The sequence below is a fragment of the Octopus sinensis genome, linkage group LG6, assembly GCF_006345805.1.
Source record: "Octopus sinensis linkage group LG6, ASM634580v1, whole genome shotgun sequence".
In the NCBI taxonomy this organism is placed as follows: domain Eukaryota; kingdom Metazoa; phylum Mollusca; class Cephalopoda; order Octopoda; family Octopodidae; genus Octopus; species Octopus sinensis.
In genome coordinates this window covers 32343085-32361365 of record NC_043002.1, presented here as the reverse complement: position 1 = coordinate 32361365, position 18281 = coordinate 32343085, and the positions used below count along the sequence as shown (strand labels likewise).

At 34.4% G+C, this 18281-nt stretch overlaps 1 protein-coding gene across 1 annotated transcript in view; it reads right to left on the bottom strand.

Annotated features, from left to right (window-relative positions):
* Positions 1–18281, bottom strand: part of LOC115213195 (angiotensin-converting enzyme-like) — a 42188-nt gene that overhangs the window by 23448 nt on the left and 459 nt on the right. The window contains exons 1-5 of the mRNA XM_029782129.2: positions 18234–18281; positions 6876–7002; positions 6236–6384; positions 4316–4473; positions 178–410 (exon numbers count right to left, since the gene is read on the bottom strand). The exon at positions 18234–18281 is cut by the window's right edge and continues 459 nt beyond it. Coding sequence (XP_029637989.2) covers positions 178–410; positions 4316–4473; positions 6236–6384; positions 6876–7002; positions 18234–18239 — 673 coding nt within the window. The 5' untranslated portion in view covers positions 18240–18281. The remainder of the gene's footprint in view (positions 1–177; positions 411–4315; positions 4474–6235; positions 6385–6875; positions 7003–18233) is intronic.

Sequence of the window (18281 nt, the reverse complement as noted above, 5' to 3'; positions counted from 1 at the left end):
TAAAATTCATGGAAAGCTCACTATAAAATCTAGAAACGCTTTCAGTTACTCGTGAGAATGTTTCTCTTTTTAATATAGTTAAATAACCTAGACGCTAAAAGCATAAACATTGCACAAACATACATTTCTGCTTTTGACAGAATCCAAAACTTTGTACAAAGACAATATCATGCTTACCATTATCAGTGGCACCAATATTCAGTAGATGGACATAATTGGTTAACAAGTCTCGAGTAGAAGGTCCAATTACATCTCTCCAACCTTTCCAGGCCCATAACAATTGTCTGGGATCTCGACTAACTGACATCATATTTATAAGATCTGGTTCCAAAGACAAGCATTTGCGGGCAGCACAAAGTTTCGATTTCGAATAAGTTCTCGACATTTGCTGTTGAAACACTTTTTGTTTTCTAATAAATATACAGTGGGTTTCTGATAAAATATACAGCAGCAACAACAATTATAAGTAATAATAGTACCCAAGGAAATTTCACGGTTCAATTTAGTGGTACTGTATCAGCCATAAAACTCTTCCCTTGTCGGTCGGAATATCTTGTTATTTCGTTCATAATGCTTAAATGAACACTCTGCTGCTTACTTCAATGAATTGTATTGATTCAGTGAATAATTATACTATAGTTTGATAATAATTGAAAATAGATTTGAGCGGTAATATCTCTGATACGTTTCAATACTAGAGGGAAGTTTTCTGTCTGACACTGTACTTATTTTTATTCCTTATGCATGAAAATATATGAGATAAAATGCTGCAATTTTGATTACACAATCATTTATATGCATGAACAATATACATAATACATCAATAATGTAAAACAAGGTAAGTAGAACTAATTATGCATGCATATCAAAATTGCAAAATATCCATGTCTATATATGACTCAGCGTTACCAAACGGTTAATGTGCGCACGTGTAGTTGTGTTTTTAACTATGTTAAGCATTTACATATATATGTGCGTATGTTAATGTGTGTGTGCCTCTGTGGCAGTGTTTCTGTATTTTTCTAAGATACTTGAATTTCACTTGTTGTCCTATGGTATGTAAACATACTATACATGTTATATATATTTACAATATTTCCTAGTTTAAGCATACTTGGATTCCTCACACTTTATTGCAATCTTAGTGTAATTATGGCCCATATAGCTTCAAGATGGGAGTTGTGAGATATATTTCTGGACTCAGGGTCTTCATATCTGTAAAAGATATGTTTTATATACAAGTACTCAGTGGTGAGAAGAAAGAGATAAGTTATCGCTCAGCAGAATGCCTATGTGTATACGCATACATTTATATTCGTGTGATTATATGTATGTGTACGATTGCATATATACATACTTCTATGTGAGTATATATATATATATATATATATGTGTGTGTGTGTGTGTGTGCGTGTGTGTGTGTGTACACATTGCCTCTCCGTTACGTATTTCTTATCTCCTTTTGCTCTTCCTCTGCTTATCGACTCTCCTTCCCTAAGCCGCCAGCATCCTCCTCTCTTCCCCTTCTCCCATTCAACCTTTAAATCTCCCGCATCACGATATCAACTGCTATTTGCTAATTTTCACTCCTGACGAAGGAGGTCAGTATTTCGGTAATATCTTTCTATATCTTTCTATATACATGCATCTACTCTTTGCATATTCATGACTCTTTGCACATTCCATCTGATGGTTATAAATAGCAGAACTCTTAGGTAATTTCGAACTCCCAGAAACAGCTACGCAATCCTGTGTTAGCTTTCTATATTCTTGTATATACTATATAAAAGTAGATTTACTTGTCAGCGTATATAAATAGCTATATGGCTTGTACATATGTGTTTACTTCTGAATATATATAGATTTTGTATCTACATAATTCACTGTCTATATCTATATATGTATATCTTTGTATGTTTATATATATACATATATATATGTGTGTGTGTGTGCGCGCGTGTGTGTGTGTGTGTATGTATGTATATATTTATATATGAAGCCTAAACGTGTTCACTATCTCCATATCAGCTCACCTGGACTTCTCTTATAGCCACACTTTACCCAATGGGCCTAGTCCCCGATAAAGTTATCAAACTATCAGTACATTCCCTTTGATCACTACTGCGTGTTCCCTATATTGCACTTCTATAGAGTTCAACTATTGAGATTTATATATTAAAAAAAAAACGGTAGTCAGCATTTGGATAAATATCTATTTGTTTAGCGTTTTCATCCCTTTGAAGGATTAACTTATCATGAATAATTCATGAAGAATTAATTCCTCAAAGAGATGAAAGTACTAAATGAACAGTTTTTATCCTAATTCTGACTACCCACTTTTCCGTAATATATAAAATATGTACTAAAATTCAAACGATCTGTACATACATAAATATATACATACATAAATACATGCATACACACACACACACACACACCACACACACACACATATATATATGTATATACATACACACAAATATGAGAGAGAATCCACTATGTGGACGCTCTTACGCTAAAAATAGATCCGCAATGGTCTCAACCACTAAGAATTGTTCTCGAGAAAAATTTAGGACAGCTATGAACAATTCTGGAGAACAATTCTGGAGAACAATTCTTAGTGGTTGAGACCATTGCGGATCTATTTTTAGCGTAAGAGCGTCTACATAGTGGATTCTCTCTCATATTTGTGTATTAATATTTACTGAATCTCAGTTTTTTTATGCGCTAAACCACAGGTGTTAAATTGATGTTATTAAATTAATATCCAATTGTTCACCCTTATTTTGATTATTTATTTATATATATATATATATATGTGTGTGTGTGTGTGTGTGTGTGTGTGTGTGTGTGTATGTGTGTGTGTGTGTGTGCGTGCGTGCGTGTGTGTGTGTGTGTGTGTGCGTGTGTGTGTGTGTGTGTGAGTGTGTGTGTATACTTGTACTTGCTCCAGTCATTTCACTACAGCAATGGTGGAGCGCCGATTTTTAGTCGAACAAATCGACCCCAGGACTTATTCTTTGTAAGCCTAGTACTTATAAAATCGGTCACTTTTGCCGAACCACTAGGTTACGGAGACGTAAATACACCAACATTAGTTGTCAAGCGATGGTGGGAGGTCAAACAAAGATATGCAAACACACACACACGAACATATATATATATATATATATATATATATATAATATATATATATATATATATATATACACGCGTATATATGCGTGTGTGGTTGTATATGTGCATGTGTGTATATGTACATATCATATGAATGCATGTAAGAATATATATATATATTATATATATATATATATAATATATATATATATATATTATATATATATATATATATATATATACATATGTTCGAATGTGTGCGTGCACGAGTGTTTGTAACTTCGTGAACTGTAATAGGCGATAAATGAGGATTCCACAATATGCTAAACAAGTTGCACTGATGATTTGTTTATAATAATCAAATATTCATGCTGTACGCTAGGTCACTCTCTCTCCTTCGAACTGACTTTGCCAGTACATGTGCATAGTGTGCGATGAATCAGATGTTAAAGGAACCACAGAGTCTCATGAAGTTAAAGTTTCACTCAAGTAAACAATGCATCGCCGCCAGTCCAGGAATCGAAATATCGATCTCGCAGTCGTGAATGTAATATTATATCCTCTAGGACTCGCTCCCTCATACATACATACTTACATACATACATACATACATGCATACATACATACATACATTCATACTTACATACATACATGCATGCATGCATACATACATTTATACATACATACATACATACATGCATGCATGCATACATATACATGCATACATATACATGCATACGTAAATTACCTACATATAAATATATCTGTGTTTGTATCTATGTATCCATGTGATATACTTATGTATACACGAGTGTATGTCTGTGTGGGGTTGCAGATAAAGGCATGACCAAGTGGTTACAATTTTCGTTTCGCATTAATGAGAACCTAGTATCGATCCTGCTACCTAGCTTTATTGTCGAGTACATTCTACCATGACTTCAGGACAATATAGACGTCTGGAGAGAGAGTGAATATGCAGAAACTGTGGTAACCCATCACGTAGAGTGCCTTGCAATCCAAATGAAGAACATTGTTACCTCCTATGCAATTCTTTCTGCATTTTTTTAGATACAGTATAAGGAATATCCTAACGGAATAAAACCGACATTATTGGTGATGGAATTCAACTGTAAATTGTTTTGGTGCTATCAGTACCTTTTATTAAAAATCATATTAAGTGTTGCTATTCACCACTTACCGGATGATGGCATCACTCTCAGGTACTGCTGTTACAGATTTCAATCTAAGCTGTCTCTTCATATCCAAATCATCGAAGGTAAAATGGTCGAGTAGCAGTCTGGAAAATTTTGCCTGTTTTCTGAACCATGCGTCGCTTTGTATAGAGACAGAAATTAACTGTAACAGTAGAAAAGTAGGAACATAGTGATCGTCTTGAGAAATGCATGAAGAGTCATTCACAAAGCAGGAGAATGTAACCTGAATAATTTCATAAAATCAGAAATTCTTATATCACACCTCTGAGAATAATAAAATACCAGTTAATGTAGAAGATTCTCCACGGCCATTCCATATTCAAGAAATAGCAGTTAAATCATTCTCATATTACATTCTATCGTCTTAGAAAACTGGAAGGACTCATTCGATAACGTAGCCTTATATGCATTTTGCATGTTACATTAAGGCTGATCTAGGGTTAAACAATAACCATTGAATATCTCACTAAACGTTTGAGGATACTAAATTCAGTACCATTTGTAGCTCTATGAATATTTTGGGCAGTTTAACCACTTCATTACCATTATATTTATGAGGAAGAAAAAAAAATTAAAAAGATGAGCGCCCGCCTCCATCGGGAGAGTTAATTCACCCAATCGTGGCGTAAACGATCATTTATAGATAAGGAAATATAGTAATCTTACATATGTCGAACCAAATGTTATATTGACATATGTTGTTTCAAATAAGAACTGATGCTGGTCCGGAGTTAACGTGAAAGAGAATTTACTGTTACATTAAGTCCCGTAACTGAAGAATATGATTATATTTGTAGTTAAATGTTTGACGCCTAGGTATTCACTACTTACCGGATGATAGCATCACACTCAGGTACCGCTGTTAGAGATTTCAAACTAAGCTGTCTCTTCATATCCAAATCATCGAAGGGAAAATGGCTAGGCATTCTTGTTTGTTCTCTTCAGACGGTTTCCAGCTTTTAAATTATGTCTTTCTTTATATTGAAAGAAAGGCGATTACACGTTGGGATTTTTATTAAACATTTAGTCTCTTTTTGTCTCTGTTATGATATATCGTTAACTAGAGCTATTAAACGATCTTCTACATTGTCTCATGTAAATAACTTAGTTGGTTTACTTTAAGTTATAGTGCGTAGCTCAATCCTTACTGCAAAGTTTAACTTTTATGGGAATGGACTTCTATATATAGTTTCCTATAAACTGTCGAACATTTTTCTTTTTATTCTTTACCCTTCTGCATATAGGCACCTCTTACAAAATTGCAGAAAATCCTTTGCATCTCCCTGGTTTAAGTAGTTTCCTTGTTATTCAATGAAGTGTAAGGAAAGGGAAAATAAATCTAAAGTTACATCCTGCAAAAAAATATTCCTGATTATAAAGATCATTATAAGTCATTTGTGTTAAACACTACTTTATTTTAGTATACATGGAGCAAACTTCAGCTTGCTAATCTCCCTGTCTCTCTAGCTTACTAGCTCAATTGATCTGATATCTATAGTCTATATACGTTTAATGTCAGGGTTTAAAAAATTTATTACAATTTGATATACATAATAAACAATGAAATCATTGTACGATGCATGCTAACCAATGTGAACAAGCACTACAGATTATACTAGAAATTATTTTCTGCGATTTATTAATCCTATGTACGCTAGTATGCTCTACAACATGATATTTAGTATTTATATTCTGAGTTAATGTTCTAATCTCAAGTAAAAATCCTTACAAATCGGGATTTCTATTTTGAAAAGATAACAAAAAGGAGAATAAAAAGGGCCGAATTTGATTGTATATTTGATAAGAAAATTCAAAAGAGAATAATTTGTCAACACATTTTGAAAATCTTTTACCGATTGAGTAAGCGTTTCTAAATATTCAAAGTAAGTTAAATTGATTCTTACTTGATTACTGTTTTCTTGAGAAATATTCGTCTCATAACGCCATTGAGCACTGTTCAGCCTCTCGTTCCAAACTCTGCTAACCTCATTGCTGTGTTCTAACCATCTTTGCACAGTCTCCTTTGTTACTGAGTCCTTTAATAGTTGAGGGCCTGCGTTCAAAATTAATGAAAAAGAAAAAGAAATACAAAGAATTAATAATAGCTCTTTATAAATTTGTGATCTGCGACTAAATTGCGACTACTTTAAAGAAAAATACACATCTATCTATCTATCTATCTATCTATCTATCTATCTATCTATCTATCTATCTATCTATCTATCTATCTATCTATCTATCTATCTATCTATCATCTATCTATCTATCTATCTATCTATCTCACTTTCTCTCTCTCTCTCTCTCTCTCTCTCTCCATATATATATATATATATATTATATATATATATATATATATATATGTGTGTGTGTGTGTGTGTGTGTGTGTGTGTGTGTGTGTGTGTGTGTGTATGTATACATAGAAAGCATTCCCTTACGGTTTGCATCATCCAAATTCCACTCAAATGATTATCACTATGTTATATAAAAAAGAAGAAAAAAACCTATCATTCAGTCATATAATATTAGTATGCGTAAAGTTATTACCTGCTGCAAAATCTTCAAAGCTTTCCAAAAGTTCTTGCTGATTTGTTTCTACGGTGGAAGAATGTGTTAGACTTGAGAAAAGGACGGCACACATCAACAGAACCATCACAGTATACAGCTGTATATTCTGAAAATATAAAGATAGAATAATGAACTCAATGAAGGGTGCTCAATGAACCATTGGCGAGTGATTTACAATACAATTCTAAATTGAAATTAGTACTAAATTAGTACCTGGTGGTTCCATATGGTTGTCAGATTTAGCCTTGAGATTAGTCACCGAGTAGAAAAATAAAAGACCGGTCATGATTATCCCACTTTTTGTTACGTTTCAGACATCTTGAACTGCATTACTCAATGAATATTTTCTTTCTAAGATGGTAGTACGAATAATTTGAAATACATTTGGGCGCTCTTTCTAGCAATTGAAACAACCATAATCGGGCTTCTTCAATGACTGTTGTTGTTGATTTGGTCCCAAATCAGCTTTGCTTTAGTGTATCTATGAAGGAAAACATTCGGTTTATGACCAATCAGATTTTTTTCTACTTGCGAGGAATTCAAATCCCCATTACCAAACATGTTTGAGACGGTGAAATATTGTTTGACGAAAATTTAGCTGCTATTTTTATAGATTGGCCTGCTAAGTATAAGTTCCTTAACATGTAGGCGTAGGAATAGCTGTGTGGTAAGTAGCTTGCTTACGAATAACATGGTTCCGGGTTCAGTTCCACTGCGTGGCACCTTGGGCAAGTGTCTTCTACTATAGCCTCGGGCTGAACAAAGCCTTGTGAGTGGATTCGGTAGACGGAAACTGAAAGAAGCCCGTTGTATATATGTATATATATATGTGTGTATATATTTGTGAGTCTGTGCTTGTCCTCCTAACATCGCTTGACAACCGATGCTGGTGTGTTTACGTCCCCGTAACTTAGCGGTTCGACAAAAGAGACCGATAGAATAAGTACTAGGCTTACAAAGAAAACGTCCTGGGGTCGATTTGCTCGACTAAAGGCAGTGCTCCAGCATAGCCACAGTCAAATGACTGAAACAAGTAAAAGAGTAAGTAAAACTCGTTTCTTGGTATATTCGGTGGGTGATGTCTGCGATGTATGGACCCACCGTTGGACCCACCAAACACTTAACAAATATAGCTAAATTCCCATGTAATGTTCTACATGTAACATTAGGTCATAATAATATTATAAAATATCTAATGTTATAAAATTATGAAGTAGTTTAAATTTACTCCAGTCTCTCGTGCACTTTCCACGCCAAAATTAGTTCATTTGAGTAGCAGCAGTGAGAACTAGGTCAGAATCGGCTAAATCTGGAATTAGGGACGAGGTACATTCATTGTTTTCGAGGAATGCATCTAATATGGTCATTTTCTCGAGGCTTCTCCCATGAAATACTTCGTGATAGCAGGATATCATGCCCACATCACCTCTCATTGACACACTGCTAACATCTGAATCAAAGTAATTTTCAATAAAATTGCCAATGACTCCGTAATTTTGCTGAAACCGTAACTAAGGAATTCAGTAGTAAGAATTTTTCCGGTGTTAAAGTAGGGTCTTCAGATACATTTTAGTTGTTTGGCCGTGCTAAATCCCGAAGACTATCAGTAAACTCCATGAAACTCTATCAACTCAGTCAAATATTCTGTATTGAGATTTTGTACTCTCCGTTTAATGAACCCTTCAACGGTGTCTTTCCCCATCGCTGGCTATATTGATATTATTTATGTTTCCCATGATATATAGTTATCTATGACTGACCATCTGTTTCCTTAACAATTTTTAAACAGGTCTCAAAGTATGGTGAATGCAATAGTTCTTCATATTAGAAATTACATCAATTGGATAAGAAATTGGTGTCTCGTGGCCAATAAACTTCTGTAGCAATGCAGGTTTGAAGGCCAAGATGATAATGCTGAAATCTAGAAGCGTTTTTCTTGGAAAAGGTTGTACAAATACTTTGATTTTCTGGATAATAGTCAGAACGAAGTGATCATAGACGTTTTTAAAGTTGGTGTATGTCTATGAATTGGCTACCATTGTCATCAATATGTTTCAATCAGGTGATTCAAATGACATTGATCAGTTGGTGGTAGTGGTAGTGGTGGTGGTAGTGGTGGTGCGAGCAGAGTTTGGACAGACTGAAAAGTTCTCCATCGAAGCGATTCATTGAAATAGGGTTTCCAGGCACAGGAAGAGGAGGGTTTGATTACCTATACAATCTTGCAGTAATCCATTGTGATTGGATATCTTCAGAGATGTTTTAATGAAGTATTACTCTTTTACTTGTTTCAGTCATTTGACTGTGACCATACTGGAGCACCACCTTTAGTCGAGCAAATCGACCCCAGGACGTATTTTTTGTAAGCTTAGTACTTATTTTAATGGTCTCTTTTGCCGAACCGCTAAGTTACGGGGACGTAAACACATTCAAGCGATGTTGAGGGGACAAACACAGACACAAAAATACACACACACATACATATATATATATACATATATACGACGAGCTACTTTCAATTTCCGTCTACCAAATCCACCCACAATAGTTTGGTCGACCTGAGGCTATAATAGGAGACACTTGCCCAAGGTGCCACGCAGTGGAACTGAACCCGGAACCATGTGCTTCGTAAGCAAGCTACTTACCACACATCCACTCCTTCGCCTATTACATGACCATAAAGGATAAGAACTCCTGAAATTGGACTCTCAGAACCAGAAATGCCTGGATACCACCTGGGTTAGTTGCTCATGTACTCAAAGTGATATTCCTCACAGCTAGCTACTTCCTGTTACGTTCACAGACATTTTCCTGTCTGGAGACACAAGAAAGCACAGAAGATGTGAATTCACTACCATACAACAAACGGAAAAGTCTCCTTATATTCTCAGAACCTGATAGGAATAACTGCCAATTTGCACTTAAATTATATCCTGCCGTCTTAAATAAGGAAAAGTGGAAACGGTAATATTAGTTTTTCTAAGCATCTCTAAATGGTCGCGATATCTATGGGGGGAATGATTTCCATTATAAATCTGGTCGATAAGATAATATCTAGGCATAATTAACAACAATGACAACAGCCGCTACTCAGTACCATACGGTTGTCAATATTTAATAATTTATCCACTTGGTCATGGTGCCTTTACTAGAGACGTAATGTCTACTAAAAATCAATACATGTATCAAGGCATACCAACAATGATAGACAGTAGTGAGTGGACATTAGACTACGAACGAACGATATAGATGCGAATATGTATTATAAGAGTATGGCAGTCACGATAGAAGTAGGAACCAACATTTACTAGATTGAAATAGGAGAGCTATAAAACAGAAATACAGCGTTGGTATAACAAGAATCATCAGAATGCTCATTATGTATAACAATTTTAGTAATAAAAGACCAGATATTATTAATTTAAATCAGTTCCTAATACACCCAGTACTTTATTTTATTTAGTGGAAGGATGGCTTAATGAAGTCCTAATGTGCAGAATTTACATCCCGAAATAAGAACGAAATAAATAAACACTGTAAAGTATGACTTTTAGTGTTCCATCTTTTCGCACAATTTATTTCTTGCTTGATCTGATATAATATAATTACAAAAATATTTGACAGTGTCAGTTGCATTTTCACTCTGAAATGCACGTGTTTTTCAAATTTGGTCTCATAAAGATTAGCTTGAGTGGAGATTCCACTTTAAAGTAAAATACTCAGTGGAGCACATAGATTTCAGAGGGAACATTTTCAACTTCAAATTGTTGTTTATAATTTAAGAAGAAGGCCAGCAGATTTAAACGGAGGTGGTTAGTCGATGCCATCCATAAAAATGCTTTACCGATGTATCCTTTTTTCGAGTCCAGAGTATTTTGTAGATATTTCCATAGTCTTTAAATAGGTAAATATTTCCATAGATGAATTTTAACCCTTCTATTAAGAATTCTTTCTTGATGTGCTGTGGGTGTTCATTGGAGTAATTCTCTAGCCAGAATTGGGTTGTCTCTATTCCTAGGCTTTGAGAGATATTGGAATAGAGGCTGACTACGCCAAAGGATACTAGCAGGGTGTTTTTATTTATTGCTTCAGGGAGGTGATTGAGCAAATCTAGGTTGTGCCTTCTGTAGCTTATGATAGCCTTAAGAAATGGTTTGAAGTGGGTGGCTAAAAGGTTACTGAGGCAGTGAGTTTCGCTTGTGGGGCCTACTTATATGGGTCTTAATCTGAGGTTATTAGGAGTATGTACCTTGACTATTATGTCTGTGGCTCCCCTGCATGCGTTAATTAATTTTTCACTTTTGTGTATCTTAGGAAGACCGTAGAATTACTATTGAAGTTAATCATATAATCGTATTCCTTGGTGAGCCCTGCCCTGTATAAGTTTAACATAGTTTTTAGGTTTCTCGTTATTTCTTGCTGATTGTAGTGTTGTAAATTTTCATAAGATTCCACGAACAAGTTACTGTGTACAGCACTTCTGTATTTTTCTTTTCATTTCTTTCTCCTTCTTCCTCTTCTTTCCCTACTCCTACTTCTCTTCCTCCTTCATCATCTTCTTTTCCTTCTTCTCTTTCTTCTTCTTCTTCTTCTTCTCTTTCTTCTTCTTCTTTTTCTTTTTCTTCTCCTTCTTCTCCTTCTTCTTCTTTTCTTCTTCTTCTTCTCCTTCTTCTCCTTCTTCTCCTTCTTCTTCTTCTTCTTCTTCTTCTCCTCCTCCTCCTCTCTCGGCTGCTCCATTAATTCTGTGTACCCAAGCTATTCCTTCAGATTTACTACTAGCCACCTAGTATACAAAAGAATAAAGAGAGAGAGAGAGACAGACAGATAGACAGAGAGACTATCTGAAGGCTATTGAAATATTTACCTAATGGAAACTATGGAAATATCTATAAAAAATTTGCCTTGATTATTTTTTCCAATTTAATTGTTTTTCTTATTTTACTCTTAATTGAAAAAGTCTAAAAGACGGAAACCGGTATTGTAATGTACTTCATGATAAAATTATTTTAGCATTTTCTACCTTGTCTTATCATATATATATTATATATATATATATATATATATATATATAATTTTTCTATCGTCTTGGCTTAACAGTCCTCACCGTCTGTTTTTACTGTTTTGTTCTCACTGTCCTGTTCTTGTTACCACTTTCACCCTCCGCAAAAAACCCCAAATTTTACTTAATCTGCTTTGCGGGAAAGACTGTTTTAATGAAGTCCCGTATTGTCCTTGCCTTCGAACGCGGAGTAGTTGAAACAAGGACAGCTGAAGAAGGGGTATGTTCATTATGTTGTATGTCTCGTTTCTATTTTTGCTATTTTTCATTGTTCAAAAAAAAAGTTCGTTTCTATGTTTTTGTTTTTATGTTTTCGTTTCTCATTGTGTTCAATATTTTTTTGATGTCCTGTACCCATATATGCATGTATACATACATATATATGTAGGTCTGTACGTATATGTATGTATATATGCATATATTTATATATTATATATATTATATTATATTTATATTATATATATATATACACAGATATCCAGAGGAGCACATAACGGCAAAAAAGATGTAAAAAATAGTACTCTTATACCAGAGGTAGAGTAATATAATTTCATCAGAACTGTTCGAAGAAGGGGAATGTAAAACTCTGAGTAACAGTTGTCAGTGATAATTTTGCAGCTTTTAGATATATATATATATATATATATATATATATATATATATATATATATATATGTGTGTGTGTGTGTGTGTGTGTGTGTGGTGTGTGTGTTTGCGTGTGTGTTTGCGTGCCGTCACTAATTGCGACTGTATGTGCTGCAAGCATATATATATTGCTAAAAATAAGAGTCAAACCGCTTATAGATGTATAAGACCACATTTATATATACTGACAGGATAGATAACAGCCCCATGAGCGAAGCAAAGCTAGAATACTAGATGCACCGTTTCATCTTAGTACGAATTGTCATTAGTAAGCCTCCATTGCTTCTATTTCCAGACAAAAGACCATAAAATAAGAAAATAATATCACTGAAGTGAAAAAGGTAGATAAACATAGTGCGTTCGCTTATTTGGCAAAAAACAAAAACAAAAGAAAACAAAATGATTCCTTATTGTTCTTTTTCTGTTGTCTTTTGTCCAGAAAATTCTCTTTCCACCTCCCGTGACCTCTTCAGAAACGCTCCATCCCATGTGTCTCCTCCTGTTCTGTTTAGTCCATTTGAAAGATAATGGACTAAACCAACGTACAAAACTCTCAGACCCTCAGTCACTCTGTTACTTCTTCAATATATAGCTTGTTTGGATTAAGATTGATACTTTCTATAGCATCGTCGAATCTTTGCAAGCTGCTTGATAATTTAAAGTTTGCACATTTAACTTTTTGTGTGCCCAGTTTGTGACAGACCATGCCTTTCTTTTCTGGGCTCAAATCTCATTTGTGAACCCATAGAAAACTAACGTCCATCAACTAATCTGCTTCTATGTCTGTGCACACCTTTCAATGCAATGTGTGCCAGAGGGATTGCAAATCTAACGGAGGCCTCAAAAGATATTTTAAGATCTACAAAGATCAGAACTTATCTGCAGTTTTTGATGTTCCAAATCGGATATGCAATCTAAGTGGGTATCTTTTCAAAACATTGTCTGGTTTAAAAAGCCACATCAGATGCCCTGATGTAGGTACAGGAGGCAGTCAGACTCTGCATGTGGAGTAGACAACTACCATATGTATATATATATATATATATATATATATATATATATATATATATATATACGTCTGTATATATGAGTGTATGTGTGTATCTATATAATTGTCACACTGATTCAGGTGTACATGTTTCTATAAAATATTAGCAATTTTACCTGTTGATTTGGTAATCATATTTTCCAACATATAGAACAACTGGACGCTTATACGTCGAAATGAGAATGCTCAACATACAGGCATATATATATAGAGAGAGACGTCTTCTTAGTTATATAATTATGTATATGTGTAGATATCAGGTTGAAGGTGCAACGACTGCATGTTAGCGGAATCATATCTGATCATAAGTTCATGGGTTCGATTTTAGGGCTGGAAGAAAGATCTTTTCATTGAGAAGACTTAATTTCATATTACTCCGGTCTTCTTAACTGGAATTCTGTAAAAGGCTAGCATCGGTGTAGACCGATTCTCTATATCTCTCTTTCTTTCTTTCTTTCTTTCTTTCTTTCTTTCTTTCTTTCTTTCTTTCTTTCTTTCTTTCTTTCTTTCTTTATTTATTTATTTATTTATTTATTTCTCTCTCTTATCCTCTCTATATCTCTCTCTTCTCAGCCCTCAATTTGTGTCTGCTCATGGCTACATAGAATCTAAGAAATTAGCGTAAAAATACTACATGCTAGCTAATCGTATTTGCCTCTACGTGATGGCTACTTAATACCAGATATATGTGTATGTAGGTATCTATATACCTATGACTATATATGCGCACACTCACACACACCCATACAAAAACAAATGTGTGCGCACGCATGCACACACACACACACACACACACACACTCGTACATTCTGGAAAAAATAAAGAATGAGACATAAACCGTGTATACACTTACAAGATATAAATAGACAGCCCTCGGCACACCATTATATCTATACTCACATTTTTTTCCACTCAAATTGATTAAATGATTAAAAACTGCAATCTTGTACTAAATGCTAAATTTGATACTCATATTAATGAAAAGTTCGTGGTTTTGTGTAAAAGAATATACAGGAAGAAGAGTTAATTATGATTTTATTCCCCTCTAAGATTCACACACTTATTGCAACAATCCTTCAATTTTTCTGAGCCCTGTAAAAGAGTTTAGAAGCTTGGTTCCCCAAGCAGGCCTTTAGCTATACCTTCAACCCAGGAACTTTTCAGCACCCCTTAGTATTAAAGTACATTATTTTGTTTTTAGAAGTAATTATTTAAAAATATGATGGAGTGTATTTACTTTTGACATCACACACACACACACACAGAGTACATATATATATATATATATATTCTCCATTTTCTTATCTTGTATTAGTAATTTGTGGTAAATCATTTTACCTTTGCCCATATAATACAGTAAATAAATTGATTGCATCGCAATCATTAAAATTTATGTATTAACTTTGTTGGGTACTTCACTAGCAGTATATTGGATATATGTTATCCCATGGAGGGTTGCATTTACAACCCCTATCTCAATTTGTATATATATATATATATATATATATACAGAGAGAGAGAGAGAGAGAGAGAGAGAAATGGATAGATATGTATAAGTATGTATATATGTGGGTGTGTGTGCGAATGTTTATAGATAAGTATGTTATTCTTTTCTACTTTTTCTTGGGAGGGGGCCAGTCGATTAAATCGACCCCAGTACGCAAGTGTTACTTAAATTATTGACCTCGAAAGGACTAAAGGCAAAGTCGACCTCGGCAGAATTTGAACTCAGAACGTAGCGACAGGCGAAATACCTATTTCTTTACTACCCACAAGGGGCTAAACACAGAGGGGAACAAACAAGGACAGACAAATGGATTAAGTCGATTACATCGACCTTAGTGCGTAACTGGTACTTATTTTTATCGACTCCGAAAAGATGAAAGGCAAAGTCGACCTCGGCGTAATTTGAACTTAGAACGTAACGGCAGACGAAATACGGCTACGCACTTCGCCCGGCGTGCTAACGTTTCTGCCAGCTCGCTGCCTTATAGACAAGTATATATATACACGTACATATATGTAGCTATATACACAATATTACATTATATCACATATTACATTACATTATATCATATATACTCCGAAGGACCCTTTTTCTTTGACCATAATATATTATGCAAAACATATTTACTACGTCCTTTAGAAATATATAGTTTTGTATAAATATTTAAATAGTAACTACTATATTACCCTTATAAGTTACATGCCTTATATTGTACACAATTTCCAATCTGGTAGAAGCGAAAACTATTGTCATTCAAATTACATAATGATCAGTTATAGATGAGAACAGGTTTTTTGTACATTCATAAATATTACATTAGCAATTATGCATAGTAACTGTTAGAACTCCTTAACTCAACAGAAAGAAACGAAAGTTAGTGTCTTTAATTTATTCGTAATGATATACAATTTTCTGAACGAAAACCAGACGTCTGTCTTAAGCAATTTTTTAATAAATATGAGTTTAACTATCTCATGTGTGTGATATATGAAATATGTGAATGTAATCTATCTATCTATCTATCTATCTATCTATCTATCTATCTATCTATCTATCTATCTATCTATCTATCTATCTATCTATCTATCTATCTATCTATCTATCTATCTATTTGTGTGTGTATTTATACATACATTTACATATACAAATGTATGTATATAGGCATATATATATTATATGTTTTTTTGGTCAAGCAAATCGAACCTAGGACCTATTTTGAGCCTATTTCTTATCCTATCAACTCTTTGGTCGAACCGCTAAGTTACGAAGACATCAACACAACATCACCAGTTGTCAAGTGGCGGTGGGGACAAAGACACTTACAAAGACATACACAAAGAAACACACACACACACTCAATGACACACATACATACCTACATATAAGTGTGTATGTGTGAGTGCACGCGCGTGGATGTATACGAGGGGCTTCTTTCAGTTTCCGTCTACTGAATCCACTTAAATAACTTTGAACTTTTTTAAGAGAAGGGGAGAATAAATTTATACTCTATGTTTATATGTATGACGAGTAAAAATATTTAGGTCTGTTTTCACAGAATAAATGTTTTCGTATTATAATTCCACTGAAAATAAATTAGTACACATTTTCTTAAGGTGTGTTTGACATATATAATGAATGCAAACATATATCACAGATGTCAAAAGGACGAGAAGGAGTAAGGAAAATAAAGGTTTCACAAATTGTTTCGAGTCTTTTGCAGTGGAAAATATTTTGGGGTATATACTGTTTGAATTTTGCGGCTAAAAGTTTTTTTGTTTTTTTGTAATATAGGAAAGATGTCAATTTCTTCTGACACGGATCCGAATTTATGCTTTTTTTTCTTATTTAAAACCATGTCCGGTTTGTATATGTATGTATGTATGTGTATATATATATATATATATATATATATGTGTGTGTGTGTGTGTGTGTGTGTGTGTGTGTGTGTGTATACATATACATATGAGAGAGAGAAAGAGAGATGCATACATGCATCCATCCATCCATCCATACATACATACATACACACATGCATGCATGCATATGAGTTGCCATGCTTTGTGCCTTCAACTCCTTGACGGAATTAGAAGAGTGCTGTTGTGACATAGAGAGTGTCTTGGTCAAATATTAATTATGGTAGAGCCTATCCTTTTTCATGTCTGACCACAACTGATTTCCTCGAGAAAAAGATGATGAGCGGCAGAAAGTACGAAAAAGTATGAGATAATGAAGACTAAACCCCTGGAAAGTCAAAGTTTACAACAGTGAGATTGAATCTAGAAGCCAGGGGGCTGATACTGTCATCAAAAAGCAGTCTATCCGTTATGTATGCATGTATACATGTAAGTCTCTCTCTCAATCTATCTGTTTGTCTGTCTATCTGTATATCTATCTATCTATCGGTCTGTCTGTCTGCTTGTCTATCTGTTTGTCGGTTTGTTTATTTATCTCTCTATCTATTTATCTGTCAGTCTGTCTGTCTGTCTGTCTATCTATCCATCTGTCTGTTTATCTCTGGCAAATAAAGAAAGTTATCTATCCATCTATCTAGCCATCTATCTATCTACCCATCTGTCTGTCTGTTTGTCTATCTGTCCGTCTGGCTGTTTATCTATCTATCTATCTATCTATCTATCTATCTATCTATCTATCTATCTATCTATTTGTCAGTCTGTCTGTCTGACTATTTACATACCAATCTATTTATCTATCCATCTATCTATCCCTCTATCTATCTATCTATCTATCTATCTATCTATCTATCTATCTATCTATCTATCTATCTATCTATCTATCTATCTATCTATCTATCTGTCTGTCTATATATCTGCCATTCCGTCTGTCTATCTCTCTACCAACCCACCTACCTAACTACCTACCTACCAACGTTTGTATGAATATATGTATGTATGTTCGTACGTACGTATGTATCTATCTATCTATAAACTTATATGCATATGCATGTATGTAAGCGTGTGTGTGTGTATGTATGTATGCATGTATATGTTTGTTTTTGTGTATATGTGTTTGTGTATGTGCCCGCGTGTGTGTGTGTGTAAAAGAAAGTTAGAAACTTACCATCATGATTTCTGGCAGAAATCTTTTCACATTACATCAGAAAATCAC